At 42.5% G+C, this 14406-nt stretch overlaps 1 protein-coding gene across 6 annotated transcripts in view; it reads right to left on the bottom strand.

Annotated features, from left to right (window-relative positions):
• Positions 1 to 14406, bottom strand: part of CHCHD6 (coiled-coil-helix-coiled-coil-helix domain containing 6) — a 195745-nt gene that overhangs the window by 122729 nt on the left and 58610 nt on the right. For 2 of the 6 annotated variants that reach the window (XM_082210658.1, XM_082210660.1), the window contains exons 5-6: positions 6217 to 6237; positions 2029 to 2112 (exon numbers count right to left, since the gene is read on the bottom strand). The exons of 2 other annotated variants lie outside the window; for them this stretch is intronic. In XM_082210658.1, the coding sequence (XP_082066784.1) occupies positions 2029 to 2112; positions 6217 to 6237 (105 nt within the window). The remainder of the gene's footprint in view (positions 1 to 2028; positions 2113 to 6216; positions 6238 to 14406) is intronic. 2 more of the 6 variants (XM_082210659.1, XM_082210661.1) reach the window with 1 other exon arrangement.

Raw genomic sequence — 14406 nt, 5'->3', positions numbered from 1 at the left:
CCTTGGCTAAACCCCATGTTTTAGCAGAACAGTGTAACTTGTTGCTAGTTTCTTAACCACAGTCTGGTCTTCTTTTTGAGCTTCTTGGGCTCCTCCCTCCTCTTCTTCATTTATGCCTGTGTCATAAACATATGACATTTTGGATTCAGAACACAACCAGAGTTGTATGCCATACTTTGTGGGTTTGGATACTGCCTCATTTGACAACTTCCTCTGGATGGCAATAACGGTTCATCAGTTGAAACCTTCTCATATGGCACAAAGCATTGTGGGAGAATCTTGGTAAGCATATCCTAAAGGTCATGTACAGAGGCAGGCTTGTCTCCAACACTAGTGGTTCAGGATGGAAGCAGATCATCAAGTCTGAGGACTTTATTAATTCTTCTGAAAGTGGCCAGTGACATTGGCACTGTGCTCTGGAAAGTGTTGAGGGCAACCCTCAACAAGACATTATGTGAAGCTCTTTCCATGAACAGAGGAAAGTGGTCAACTAAAACATCTTTGCCTGAGAGTAGTTATTAAGTCTGGCCACTTGCTGAGGTAAGAGTGCAGGTTGCTTGCAAGCATTTGCAGATGCAATTGGGCTCACAGTGACCACAAAAGCTGAATTAGTCAGCTTTCTGCAAAATGCTAGCTATGATGAAAAAAGTTCCAATTCAATTTTGCTGGTTCTAACTGGAAAAAAAGTTTGAGAAATCAGGTTTGTAAAGGGGTTTTGTATACCTATGGAGGTACTATTGACCTCTAATACAGTTTGCAGTGATATTAAAGAAAGAGTGTAATTTGTCTATTATGAAAATAGACATAATATTGTTTTTCACCCTCTACTCCTTTTCTCACAATAAATGGAAAGAAAAGACTGGCTAAGCTTCTGAAGACATGATGAGAAACAAATTTAAACAGCATTCGCTAGGCTAAGGACACTTCTCTTAGCACCTTGTGTACCTGGTTTCTGAGTTGTGTCAGTCAGTTTAATAGGGGTAGAATAGAACTGAAAAGCCATTCAGAATAAAAACATCAAAATGTCATTAAATTAAGAAAGGGTGCCTCTAAACCACCACATAGCAAATCACACCTCGCCATACTGAGAACTACCTGGAGCATAGGTTGTGGAAGACTGACATTTGGGTACATTTCACCCCACCTTTATAAACATTAAGTACCCACTTTCAAAAAACAGAAACAACACCCCCCCCAAATTCAGAGGTACCAAGCCTGTCAAGAGATTTAATTGCTTTAAAATTATGGAATATTATTCTTCACACATTTTTAAAGCTATTGTGAGCATTGCTTCATTTAGCTAGGAATTGAAAAGAACACATTAGTTCCTAAGAAATAATGTGGTTGCTCCAATTCTTATGCCATCAATTTTTAAAACTCATCCTGGTAAACAATTAAACAGAAATGCAAACCACACATTCAGGGGAGAGATTCAAATCCCTAAATGGATTTCCAAAGGTCATTTTAGGCTGAAAAGATGCTTGATGGTATCTCTTTAAATCATGTTCATTTCAAAGGCTTATCTAGCAAAGGAGCAGACAACATTTTGCAGCAACACACTTTGATCTGTTGGTTTCCCAAGAGATAAATTAATAATAACAACTTTAATTCATATGTATGGAATGATCTGAGGTTATTTTCACAGGGTTTTTTTTTTAAATCCACAGATTTTTTTTAACAAAGGGAATTTTTAAAAGGTGACATAGCTTTCAACCAAACCCATAGTATGGGGTCGGGGTGGGGGACTATGAATTATAAACGAGGTGGCTTTTTTAAATAATAATAAAAAAGAAAATCATCCAGTTAAAAACCAATTATCCTTTAAAATGTGAGCTGCTTAAAAGGTTCAGCTTGTGAAGCAGTTTAACAGTGTGATGAGGAGGAGGCCTCAACAGATACATAATAGGGGCTGGCAGTCCCAGGTTTCAGCACAATGGTTCTCATTTCTCTTCTCTGCTGATCCACTCAGATAGATGTCTGATCTTGTTAGCATTCAGCCACTGCAAATAAAAGACAACACTGCCTCACCTTCTTCTCAATGTGGGCCAACTGCTCCTTATAGAAGGTGCCTCTCCTCTTCAGTTCTTCATCCTTCCACTGCAGTTCCTGGGACTGCAAGGAAATACAAAACAAGGTGTTCACAAAAGAGAAGGAAGGAAGGAAGGAAGGAAGGAAGGAAGGAAGGAAGGAAGGAGATAGCCATGGATGGGGGAAGGCTTGGGATAGGGTATAGATTGAAAGCAATTCCAATATGCCACACCACACCAGAATGCTTGCAAGGCAAATGTCGTTTATCTCCGAATGAATTATTTCAGCTTGACATACTATTTAATGCTTTCATTTTCTGTGCCTCATAATGAAAAGGTTGCCAAGATAAATACTCTTGAGGTGCTTCGACCTGGAGTGACCAGATGTCTCTACCATGCTTACAGCAAGTAGAACTGCTAGAGCACAATGAAGTTTTAGAGTCTTGGACTAGTACAGGGTATGTACCATCTCAGACTGCAGGTTGGAGGCTTCCATGTCTGAATGCTTTCTACATTTTAAGAAAGAAACCAGGACCTAGATAGGTGATGAGATGCATACCCACTTAGCTTCAAACCCTAGATCACTGGGGGCTCCCAAATCATTGTCAGGAACCAAAGATGCACCGATGAGCTTCCAACTAAGAATCCTGCAGGTGCCAGATATCACTTTGAACTCCACAGGGCACCTTCTAGGCTTTCCTCCTGTTCACCACCCCACCATTCCTTAGCTGCATAATAATCAGGAGGTTCAGAGCGAAATTGAGAATAGTGATAAGGGCCCCAGAACTCAGATTGCACTGTCACAACAGGACACATGAATCATTGCCTAAAGCATGTAGGCCAATGATAAGGGAGGGGGCTATGACAGATGTAACATAAAATGAATTGCTATCCCTCCCCCTCTCCAGAACTGGCTCTGATTAAGCAGCCCAGTCAGAAGTGTTCCCTGTGGGCTCAGAGCTGTCATTTTATGGCCAGCTGCCATCCCAAGGAAAAGAAATAACAGAGAATAATAGAAATCTGAAAATGCAAGTTGTCAGTCTTTTCCTTCTCCATTTTTCTCTGGTGGAAGACAAACCATGGGGTCACAGAGAGTTGGCATTTGACCAGTCAACAATTTTGCCTAGCCAAATCCCTATAAGCAGAGAGGATGTTGAACATGCTAAGAGGAGGATGCTTCACAGGTAAGTAAATCCTGTTCTTACCAACACCAGAACCCAGCAACCTCACTTCAATTGCCATGCACACATGATGCCATCAAGGATACAGCTAGCAGTTAATTCAAATAAAGCACCAGGCACATGTATAGCTTTAGAGCACAGGTAGGTCGCATGGAGCCCCTAGCCCAATTTAATGTGAGTGGAAAGGAGGAGAAAACAAAGGAAAAGGTGGTAGCAGAAATGAGTAATAAAGGATGGCAGAAAAGGAACACTGGAGAGATAGAAAGTGGGGTAACCCATCTGTCTTTGGCTCTGTCTTTTCCCACTACTGACCCCGGTCCCACTGGCATGCTGCCCCTGGCAGATATCCCCTGAGGCAATGGGGCCCTACATAGTAAGAAGGTTGTCTACCCCTACTTTAGACCATGTTTGTTTGACTAACATGTCCAATGAGGCTTTTCAAAACCAATTAAAATTAGGCTGGCAAATTCTTCTTTCTACTTCCCACTTCCTCCCAGATCAGGATAATTAAAAGGTACACCCCCAGGCCGTAGCAAACAGGGAAAGCAGAAGCTTTCTGCTTCTGATTCCCATCCTGAGCAACATACTTTGATTCTTCCAGCTACTATGGGAGAGACCGAAGTACATCCTCACATGCCTTCCTTTGGTGTGAGAAAGAGTTGCTATGAAAGATGAATATCCTTAACTTTAATACATACTAATCACAGCTTTTCCTCAGGATTTAATGAAGCAACAAGAGACTAACATCGTATGCAAAGCTTCCATTCCTGACCGATGAAGATCTAAAACAGAGAACCTGAAATGGTTGGAGTATTGACAAAGCAATGCCAGAATATTGCTGCTCAGCCTTCCCACTAGCCCAATAGTATGACTTCCATTATAGATTAGAGGTGGTAGAGGGAGGGAGGGAAAAGTTCTTGCAACTTTAAGACTTGTTCTCAATAACATGTTCATTTCAAAATGATACTCATGAGAGAGCTAAGGCAGAAAGGAAAATGAACCTCAAAACATTCTGCTCAGCTTAAAAAGATGCTTTTGGTTTTTAACTTCACCTCCAGCTGTTATTACTGCGAACTGAAATACGCATTGTTGTTATGCTTGAAATATGTATTGGTAAACCCAGAGAGGGTGTCATTTGAAATATCACCATATCAAACATTACAAAACTGGGTTAGGCAATCAGGGACATTTTGTATGAATACAGGGTATTTATTAAGAGCTCACTTTATCCTGCTACTTATTCCCCACCTGAAGTCAGAAGCCCTGTGATGTCCCAAAGCAAGCTGGCTTCTGTGAAAATTGCAATTTCAGAGAGTATGGACACCACAGGTAGCCAACAAAGTTTCAGACACTGCGAGTAAAATGCTTATACCAGCAGAAAAAAATGAGAATGTGATAGGGAAATGTTACATACCAATTCTAATTAGAAAGTTTCCAGTCTCCTTCTACAGCTTCCTGTGTACTCCCCGCCCTTTCCAAAAAGAGCTGAATCCTGCCCCTAACAGGGCCGGCCCACTCATGAGGCAAGGTGAGGTGATTGCTTCAGGCAGCTGGATGTATGGGGGTGGCAGATCCCTTGTTCCTGATGTAGATCTTCACATACCCCTTCTTCTCTGACAGGGAGGAGGGCGCCATTTTGTGGTTCGCCTCAGGTGCCAAAATGCCTCGGGCTGGTCTTAGGTCCTGGACAATATGGGGTAGGTTGTGGGTATGTGCGTAAGAGAAAGGAGCGGATTGGAAACTTCTGTGAATTTCCTTAAGTTATCTACCTCTAGGACTCAGTTCTGATTTGGGGTAATTTCCCCTTATCCCAGCACCCTCCTACACTCCATCCCATATTCTTCAGGAACAGGCTCTGAACCCTCCAGAGAAGGTTTTTTTGTTTGTTTTGTTTTTTTGAAGGGGGGACACAAGTAGCTGCAGGAGGAAAGAGGTGATGGAAAATATTCCTGCTGTTAAGTTATCTTAAGATCCAAGTCAACAGAGCTTGTTGGATGATCAAAGACAAAGCCACCAGTATATTATAGAATGGGATTTGCTCACAGGGTAAATCAATTAAATTATGATGAAACTATAGTCTTGATTTATTTATTTATTTATTTTTATACTGAGCATGTACAGAATATCTCTTCATCTCTACTGAGTACTCACAACAGACAGCACCCATTTGATTAGTTCCATCTGTTCTTCTATTTCTTAAATTTTCCCTTGGCAATAATGCTTGTCAGTAGTATATTGTGCTACGTCTGGCCCATTTAGAAAATAATGACTAGCTAGCAGTACAAAACTAGACCCAGTCTGTAGACCTGTCTGCTGGGTTACCAGACTGTCCTCTGCATCAGGAGAGCTAGAAATCTGTCTTTTAAAAAGGATGCTAAATAAATTCCAAACTTGCAAGGTACACAAAGTGAATATGGTTCTTGGCACACAAGGCTGAAAGAAGGCAGAGGACTACAAATAAGGATTACACTCCATTAGTTTGCTTTTTGCCCTTCAGAAGTATTTGATAGACTTCTCACTTATTACACCAGGCTTCTCAGGCCTGCCAAGTCTTTCTAAAGTTCTTTGTCTTCTCTATTTCCCATCAGCATAATTCATTTAGGTCTCCAAACCATTTTGAAAGAAAGAAGAAAAAGGAAGATTTTACTACAGGGTAAGGGAGCACCAAATGAGTTCTGAACAACCAGCCACCAAGACAACTTTATATTCCATTCATTCCATTCAGTTACCTGAAGGTTTGGCTGGTCAACCCATCTTATCAAGTTTGGTACCAGCAGCTGCAAGTATCACTATACCCCTCAAAACTTACAGAAAATATTTTATGAATAAAATGTGATTTTCTGGCTTAACATCTTTTTAAATTGTAAAGACAAAAAATAAAGCCGTGCATCAGCAATGACAATTGTATATGTGTAGTAACGACGTGATACTCTGTTATTTCTTTACTTTATCTAGCAGCTAATCCAAAGGGGAAGATTATATGCATGCAGGGGAGAACAGGAGCTTACCCAGGCATCCAAATCCACAGGCTGAGCAACAGAGTGAAGGAAGAGAGAAAGGGAAGAGAGAACAAGTCAGTGATTTATGGAGAACACCTATTGCTATACAATAAAGCTCTTAATAGGACCCCCACACGAGAGGAAAGTGTATTTTTAAAATGACAAGCATTTTAAACAATGACGTCAAGTCTCCCTGTTGCTACTGTCCTGTAAGTGAATGCCAAAAAAAATACGACTGAGATGGGTGGGTGGGAAGGCAATCTCAAGGAATGATTCTTCATATCAGTAGAGCACACTCTAAGCAAAGGTAGGTACCTTGGAGTCATACAAGGCACTGCACACTCTTACAGAGACCAACAAAGGCATCTGAAACTGGGGGTCATGATATGTATACTAAAAAAAAATAGGCACAGCATGGGGGGCAGGGGGGAGAGAGTACCAGGGTGATTTCCCTGGGTGCAAAAAAAATTAGGGGCACGTCTCTGCAGCTGCCGCCCCAACCAGAGGTGCTTCCCATCCCACCCACCCGCTCACCTGAGCAGCATACCGAGGAGCTGGGAAAGTCGAGTCCCTTGCATCCCTTAGCTGCGTGGCGTCCCTTGGCCGGACAGCAAGTCTTAGGGAGGTGGCAGTGCCCCAGCTTGAGGAAGCATGAACACATGTCCTGCTGCTGCTCTGCAGCTCTGTCCGGCGGCAGCAGCAGTGCCACATGGAGGCACCAGTAAGGGGATGCAATACTTGCCTTACCCTGGGTGCTGGCAACCCATGCTACACCACTGGCCAGAAGGCGTGATGCTTCCAATTTCCCCAAGACAACTTGTTTTTCCCCTGCCCAAGGTTGGCTTTACAATGATAATCGAAATATATGAGGAGGGTGAGGAGGAAGAGGAGGAAGGTAAAAGGACAAACCTAAAGCTGGAAGGAACCCTGAAATTGTCCACTCCAACTACTTGCAATTCCAGGACACCCTGGGCTTGTAAGCCTCCTCAGAAAGAAGTGATTGTCTACTAGGAAGGAGAGTCCATAGCCTCTTTTGACTACCCTGCTCAACTAACTTCTGGAGTAGAAAAACATTTCTGGATAATACATCTAAGGGTACAATCCTATGCACACTTACCTGGAAGAAATTCCCATTGAACCCAATGGTGCTTGCTTCTGAGCAGACATGTATTACACTACTGTATAGGTATGTATTGCTGCAAATTGAAGCCATCAGTCCCTGCTCTGTCCTCGTAAGCAGCTGCTTTCCTACTTCTCTACCACAGCCTTTTGCTGAAAATGGGACATGTCTCTGCAAAAAACTTCTCTGCAAAAAAACTTCTCCCTAAAAGGCCAGTTCACACTAGCAAACTCTTGCACAAGACTGTGCAATTACACCAGCACACAGTGTTGGGGGATGAGTGCTCAGGCCCCTGGGCTTTCACTTGTAGGATGCCTCAGGGTTCCATTCTCTCCCCCATGCTTTTTAATATCTATATGAAGCCGCTGGGAGAGATCATCAGGGGGTTTGGGCTGGGTGTTCATCAGTATGCAGATGATACCCAGCTCTACCTCTCTTTTAAATCAGAACCAGTGAGGGCAGTGAAGGCCCTGTGGGAGTGCCTGGAGGCAGTTGGAGGATGGATGGCAGCTAACAGATTGAGGTTGAATCCTGACAAGACAGAAGTACTGTTTCTGGGGGACAGGAGGCGGGCAGGTGTGGGGGACTCCCTGGTCCTGAATGGGGTAACTGTGCCTCTGAAGGACCAGGTGCACAGCCTGGGAGTCATTTTGGACTCACAGCTGTCCATGGAGGCGCAGGTTAATTTTGTGTCCAGGGCGGCTGTCTACCAGCTCCATCTGGTTCGCAGGCTGAGACCCTACCTACCTGCGGACTGTCTCGCCAGAGTGGTGCATGCTCTAGTTATCTCCCGCTTGGACTACTGCAATGCACTCTACGTGGGGCTACCTTTGAAGGTGACCCGGAAACTGCAATTAATCTAGAATGCGTCAGCTAGACTGGCGACTGGGAGTGGCCGCCGGGACCACATAACACCGGTCCTGAGAGATCTGCAATGGCTCCCAGTACGTTTCCAAGCACAATTCAAAGTGTTGGTGCTGACCTTTAAAGCCCTAAATGGTCTCTGTCCTGTATACCTGAAGGAGCGTCTCCACCCCCATTGTTCTGCCCGGACACCGAGATCCATCACCGAGGGCCTTCTGGCGGTTCCCTCATTGCGAGAAGTGAGGTTACAGGGAACCAGGCAGAGGGCCTTCTCGGTAGTGGTGCCCGCCCTGTAGAACACCCTCCCTTCAGATGTGAAGGAAATAAGCAGCTATCTTCTTTTTAAAAGACATCTGAAGGCAGCCCTGTTTAGGGAAGTTTTTAATATTTAATGCTGTATTGTTTTTAATACTTGATTGGAAGCCGCCCAGAGTGGCTGGGAAAACTCAGCCAGATGGGCGGGGTATAAATAATAAATTATTATTATTATTATTATTAGTAGTAGTAGTAGTAGTATAGTATAAACCAAGTACACGGTTTCCAGCAAATGTGATCATGGAAATGGCAGCCAGCTCCCCACAGTTCAAAGCAGCCTTTCTTCACACAGATAGTCAAGGAGGAGTGTGTGTGTGTGTGTGTGTGTAGTAGTAGTAGTAGTAGTAGTAGCTTCAAGGTGAAGACCCAGTTGTTTCACTAGTATGATTCCTTCTGGAGCTGTGCTGGAGGTTTTTTTTACTTAATAGGGTGATCCTTGTTCTAGCTAGACGTACATTATACAGCCAGACCAATGCCAAGCTGTTTTCCTCTCTCCCTTTTCTTAGCAAGCAGATTATTTAAGGACTTCACAGTGAAGCCACACAGACTGCAGGGAGCTCAGTCTGCTCACAAAAATAAACTGCAACACACACACACACACACACACACACACACACACACACTTATTATTATTATTATTTTGACTTAAGCAATAACCCAGCAGCAGCAGAGTAAGTACAAGACAATAAACATCTCTCATACCCATAAACTTCCTGGCTTCAGACTGAGGTGTTTATGAGGAAGCCAGCGCACTCATTTGTTGTCAAGGGCCGCTGAGTCTCCCATACTTCTTGGGGCTACACTGGCTTGGCAGCCTATTCTTTAAGTGGTAACTTCTTCTGAGGTCTGGCCTTTATTATCGTGATTATTTATCTGAAGGGGGTCCGGTGAGGTGGGACGAATGTTCTTGTTGGCCATAGTTCAGAGCTGAAGCTGACAGAGAGACAGAAAACGGCTCCCCATTTATATGAGTTGCTGTCATTTTAAACAGCACAGATAAGTTACCCAAGGAGGTGGAAGGATTATGTGAAATTGGCTGCACATTGCCTGCCTAACCTCCTGCCCCCTCTTGCCAGTGCCCTGGATGGAATTAAATGTCTACAGGTCAGGCAGGTGAGCCAATTTCCTCCCTCCTCTAGGAGAACAAGGATAAGACTGTCATTAGCCCCCAACAGCACACCACACATGCAGCATGTTCGCTGGCAATCAATAACTTGATCATGACAACAGTCTGGTTCAAGCAATGCTTTCTCTCTGCAGTAGACTGCAAATACAGGTAGAGAGAGAAAGCATTGTTTGAAACAGACATACGCTATATTTATTCACAGCCACAGTATGTGTGTGTGTGTGTGTGTGTGTGTGTACAATCAGATGTCAGCATGACAGGCGATAAAGTCAGAAAGTACTATGGATGGCATATTTACAAAGGAAATGCTCTATCTCCAGTGAATCATCGATCTCAGGCTAGGATGACTATAGGCAACACTTTACCAAATGGTAATCTACTACAGTGTTCATATATTGGCCTTTCGGCAAGCTGGTTCTACTGAACAATGAGGAAAATTCTACCAGACTTTCCTGCAGCTGTTCAGAAATCCAGGGGAGTGGTAATACTCTCCACAACATTGGGAAAGGTGTTACATTAAAACGGCTTACTGTGTAGTAGCAGTTGGCTGGCATCTGTCTGTCTCAGGGACAATGGAGTGTGCCTTTGGGGGTGAAGTCAAACCATTGGAGAATAGTAAATTACTACTTGGGAAGTGGTAACTATATTCACCCTTAGCCTGCCACATACAGCTGTTATTCTGCTTGAACTACACCACCCGTTCTTCCATCCACACAAATTTGTTTTGTGTAAATACTGATTCTTTAAATCACAGTGCTCATAGCTGGCTCAGAAAATGGGATATTTGAACTCTTTTTTAAAAAATAAGAAGAATGGGATCTCTCTAGATTATTCATAAAACGAAACAGTTCATGATTCTTCATTTGTTATAGTTATTACATAAATACTAAAGCCTCATTTTCTAAAGCTGTAGGCTCACACCTTCCACAGAGAATAAAATTAGAGGGCAATAAAAATGGAAGAACCTTATTAAAGAGATTAGGTGTAAAAGAACACAATATATTGCGAGAAAAAGCCAAAGGATACTGATTAAAGGACAATATAAGGAGGCAAACATTACAGAGGGGTTTCATTGCCATTATTATTCAGAAGGCACAATGTCCAAGCTGCATTAACTAATATTGACTGATAACACATTCAGAGAAGCAAGTGTTGGTTTTCAAGCTTAAGTTGCTTGGCTAAGAGTAAAACACCATTTTCTTTTTTTATTCTCTGCCGAAACAGACATGGCTTTCAACTCTGCCAGTACTTGAGCCATATAATAACTCCTGGCCAAACAGTGCTAAAGCAAATAGTACAAAATCAACTTTTCAACAAGCATTGTAGGGAGACATTACAGCAAACCATACTAAGGGAGACTTATTCCTGTATGGTCTGTGAAAGGGGGGGGGGGACAGCAACCCAAGAACAGCTTGATTTTGGCTGCAAAAGGTCACTAATACCATAATATTTTTAAATGTTGGGTGTGACTTTAAAAATGATTTTAAAGGGCTGTAACTCAGTGGTAGAGCACATGTTTGGTATGCCAAACTGCCCAGGTTCAATCACCAGCATCTCCAAATAGGGCTAGGAGAGACCCCCTGCCTGACATCTTGGAAGGTCACTGCCAGTCAGTGTAGACAATATTGAGCTAGATTGACCAGTGGTCCAATTCTATATAGGGTAGCTTCCTGTGTCTCTTTATAGTTAACAATCATTTCCCAAAGGATAAAATGATGGAATAAATGCCTTATACTTCAATGTCCACTTGAAGCAAACTCTTAACACATATGGGATGCGGTCAGAAATGTGTGAACATGGCAGCTTCCTCGTCCTGAGCCTGAGCGTTATTTTCAGCATTATGCAGAGGTAAACTCAAGTTTGCCACTAAGTGTGTACTAAATGGAGTGGCAGCCAATCACACATTCCTGTCAAGCATACCGGTATAATATATGAGTTTTGCAAGCACATTTATCACAGTTACTCTTCCCACTTTTTCAGAGGTACACTTAAAAGTATCTTCAGTTTACCAACCAAAAAAATGAGATGTCACCATTGATAGACCAAAGAAACGAAGGGAGAGCAGCAGGAGGAGAACAAGAAGAAACAACAACTCTAGGTGAATTTTGGAGTCACTATAAAGTAACTTGTATTAGATAATTGCTGCTAGAGGGGTGTCCCAAAGGAAGAATTTCTGCCAAAACTGTGCTGGGTCTGGCATAAACCATCTTTCTAGCACCTAGACATTTTTCTTCTTTATTTGTCTGATCTGTAGGTTCCCACATTAAAAAATGTGATGTATGAAGTCACATGTGAAAAGGCAGAATAGATGTTTAACAAAATTCTATTGGTAAACTGACATTTTTGCATTAGGTTGGCATTGTTATCCCAAGCAATAGTATCTCCATTCCTCCCAATATGGAAGCTGCTCAATGATCCCAATAAATTTTGCTTAACTGTCCCAAGTTCAATTGCAATTCATCAGAGATGGGATGATCAAATATTGCACAGAATCAGTCTGATCCAGTATAGGGATATGAGTGTGTTTTACACATAAAATGTTAGCGTGCCTGCCTTCAGGTTGAACAGGAGTTGGTCATGCTGGCTGGGGCTCGTAGGAATGGAGAACTTCATTTTCACAAATGAAATTTAAGCTTGTTTAGTCATGCAGGACTTTTGAAACCACACACACCAGTGACCTGACCTATACTATACACTAATCCCTTTGGCAGAAGTGATGAAGTGCTCCTACCCCTTACTGAGAAGCAGTACCCCCAGGGTGAGCAGGGGGTCATCGATTAGTGCTTCTCTCACCCCCATTTCAGCTTGATGGCAGCAGCTGGTAGGGGACCTGAAATGTGCTATATGATTACCTTTATTCAGACAGCAGCTTCCACTTCTTGTTCCAGCCGGGCTTGTGTGCTGGAGAACCTTACCATAGAGGGGCTAATCCCACAGCCAAGGAAACACAGCTCCATGGGACACAGGGCGGTGCTCTCTTCCACACAGAGAAAGGGTCAGCAGAAGACAACACACTGAAGACTGGCATAGTACAAATTTAGAAGAATGGAGGGGAAGTTCACAGTATCCCTGAGTAGCTCCCAAAACTTCTAAGCGAAAGCATCAGAAGTATCTGTGTCACACCAGACTACCTGTGGGTCAGACCTCATTTCCTAGATAAGGGAAGATTGGGGTGTTTTCTTTTCTTCATGAAAAATTTACATAGCCCAAGGTGTTTCTATGGTGATGTGTATTAGAGAACTTCAAAGCTGCAACTAGGTCCTTATTTTCTAGGTCTCTTTCCTTTTCCCCTTCACTGTCAAATACTTTTTCTGTAATGGGAGACTGAAGCCAGCATCAGTATTAAATGTAACAGGAAGCAGAGATGCAGCCACTTCAGCTGACAAGAGGAAGAAGCAGGGAGAGAAGGAGCCGACAGCAGTAGGATCAATTTTGGAGAACGGCTCTGGTGAAAATTGCCCATTCCAATGTATCCCCAATGTATACATTTTTATAAACACTGTAGATGAAAAGCTGCAGTAAAGATCTGTTCTCCTTTGTGATTCAAGGGCAACAACACTCCTAATACTTCTGTAGTGCCTGCAAATAGGCTTGCTTTGCCCAAAGCTGATACTGTTACTTTTGTGGTGAATGAAGACTGGCTGAAATGCCTTACAAAACACCAAAATAAACCAGACCCTCATGGTTTTCTTTAAACATTTAACCCCCATTAAAGGGGTCTCCCTTTCCCTTCTTCCAACTCTTGAAAACAAACGCCTGTCAACAAGAGAAATACTAAAGGCCTTAAAATCGAGAGAGAGAGAGAGAGAGAGAGAGAGAGAGAGAGAGAGACCAAGCAATGCAGAATATTGCCTAAGGCCTTCAGATGCCAACAGCTGCTACACTGAAAAATTCAGGCAAGTCACTCTCATTCCAGAATTTTTGTACTTTTCCTATATATACTGTTCCTATTACAGTCAGTTCCACAGACCCATGGGGTTGCCTTCAACTTTAAAACAAAGGCCCTCTGGAAATATATATTCCCACCCCACACAGAAACGTGCCCCAGATTGTACCTATGAATTGAGCATGGAAGCCCAAGTTCATATACACAGTCCTTTCCTGGCCTTCCAAGCTGTATGGCCAAACCAGGAGATACCCATGATTAATTGCTGGACTTCCCTGACCATGAGAGATAAATCACTTGCTCGATCAGGAAAAATCTCCATAGGATTTCTCCATTCAATAATTAAATATCTCCCTACAATAAGTGGAAGAGAAAAGTGAACAAATGAGCATGAGGCCTATTCTTTGTTTTTTGTTTTGTTTTTCTTCCTGGTGATGAGATCTTTTGAACAGGGATCATCTTGTTATTGTTAATATTAATCATTACTATTAGCAGTCATGGGGAAAGTTGGTGAAAACTTCCAACTAATTGAAGTTAAAAGTTAGCAGTCGTTTAACTTAGCTCAAGTTAATTTTAAAGCTAAATATATCCCATCTCAAGTAGTTTAAAACTCAAGATAACAAAAGGGTGGCTAGATAAAAGCTGATTTGTGAAAACAGCGTAAAACACAGTGAGTTGCCTAGTAGGATCATTATTCATTTCCAAATGGAGTGAGTAGGTTTCTTTGCCATATGCCCACAGAAGCACAATAACCTACTTGAACTTGCCTGGTTCACCTGAAAACATTATACGTGCACAAAGAAAGTTAGCATGTCAGAGAGATGGGTTCTGCTCCTATTTCTCCCTACACCACATTAATAAATAAAATAAAATAAATAATAATAATAA

Source organism: Podarcis vaucheri (assembly GCF_965113315.1).
Source record: "Podarcis vaucheri genome assembly, chromosome: 2".
In the NCBI taxonomy this organism is placed as follows: Eukaryota; Metazoa; Chordata; class Lepidosauria; order Squamata; family Lacertidae; genus Podarcis; species Podarcis vaucheri.
Note: the sequence above shows the minus strand (reverse complement) of the source record. Positions and strands in the feature narration are given on the sequence as shown.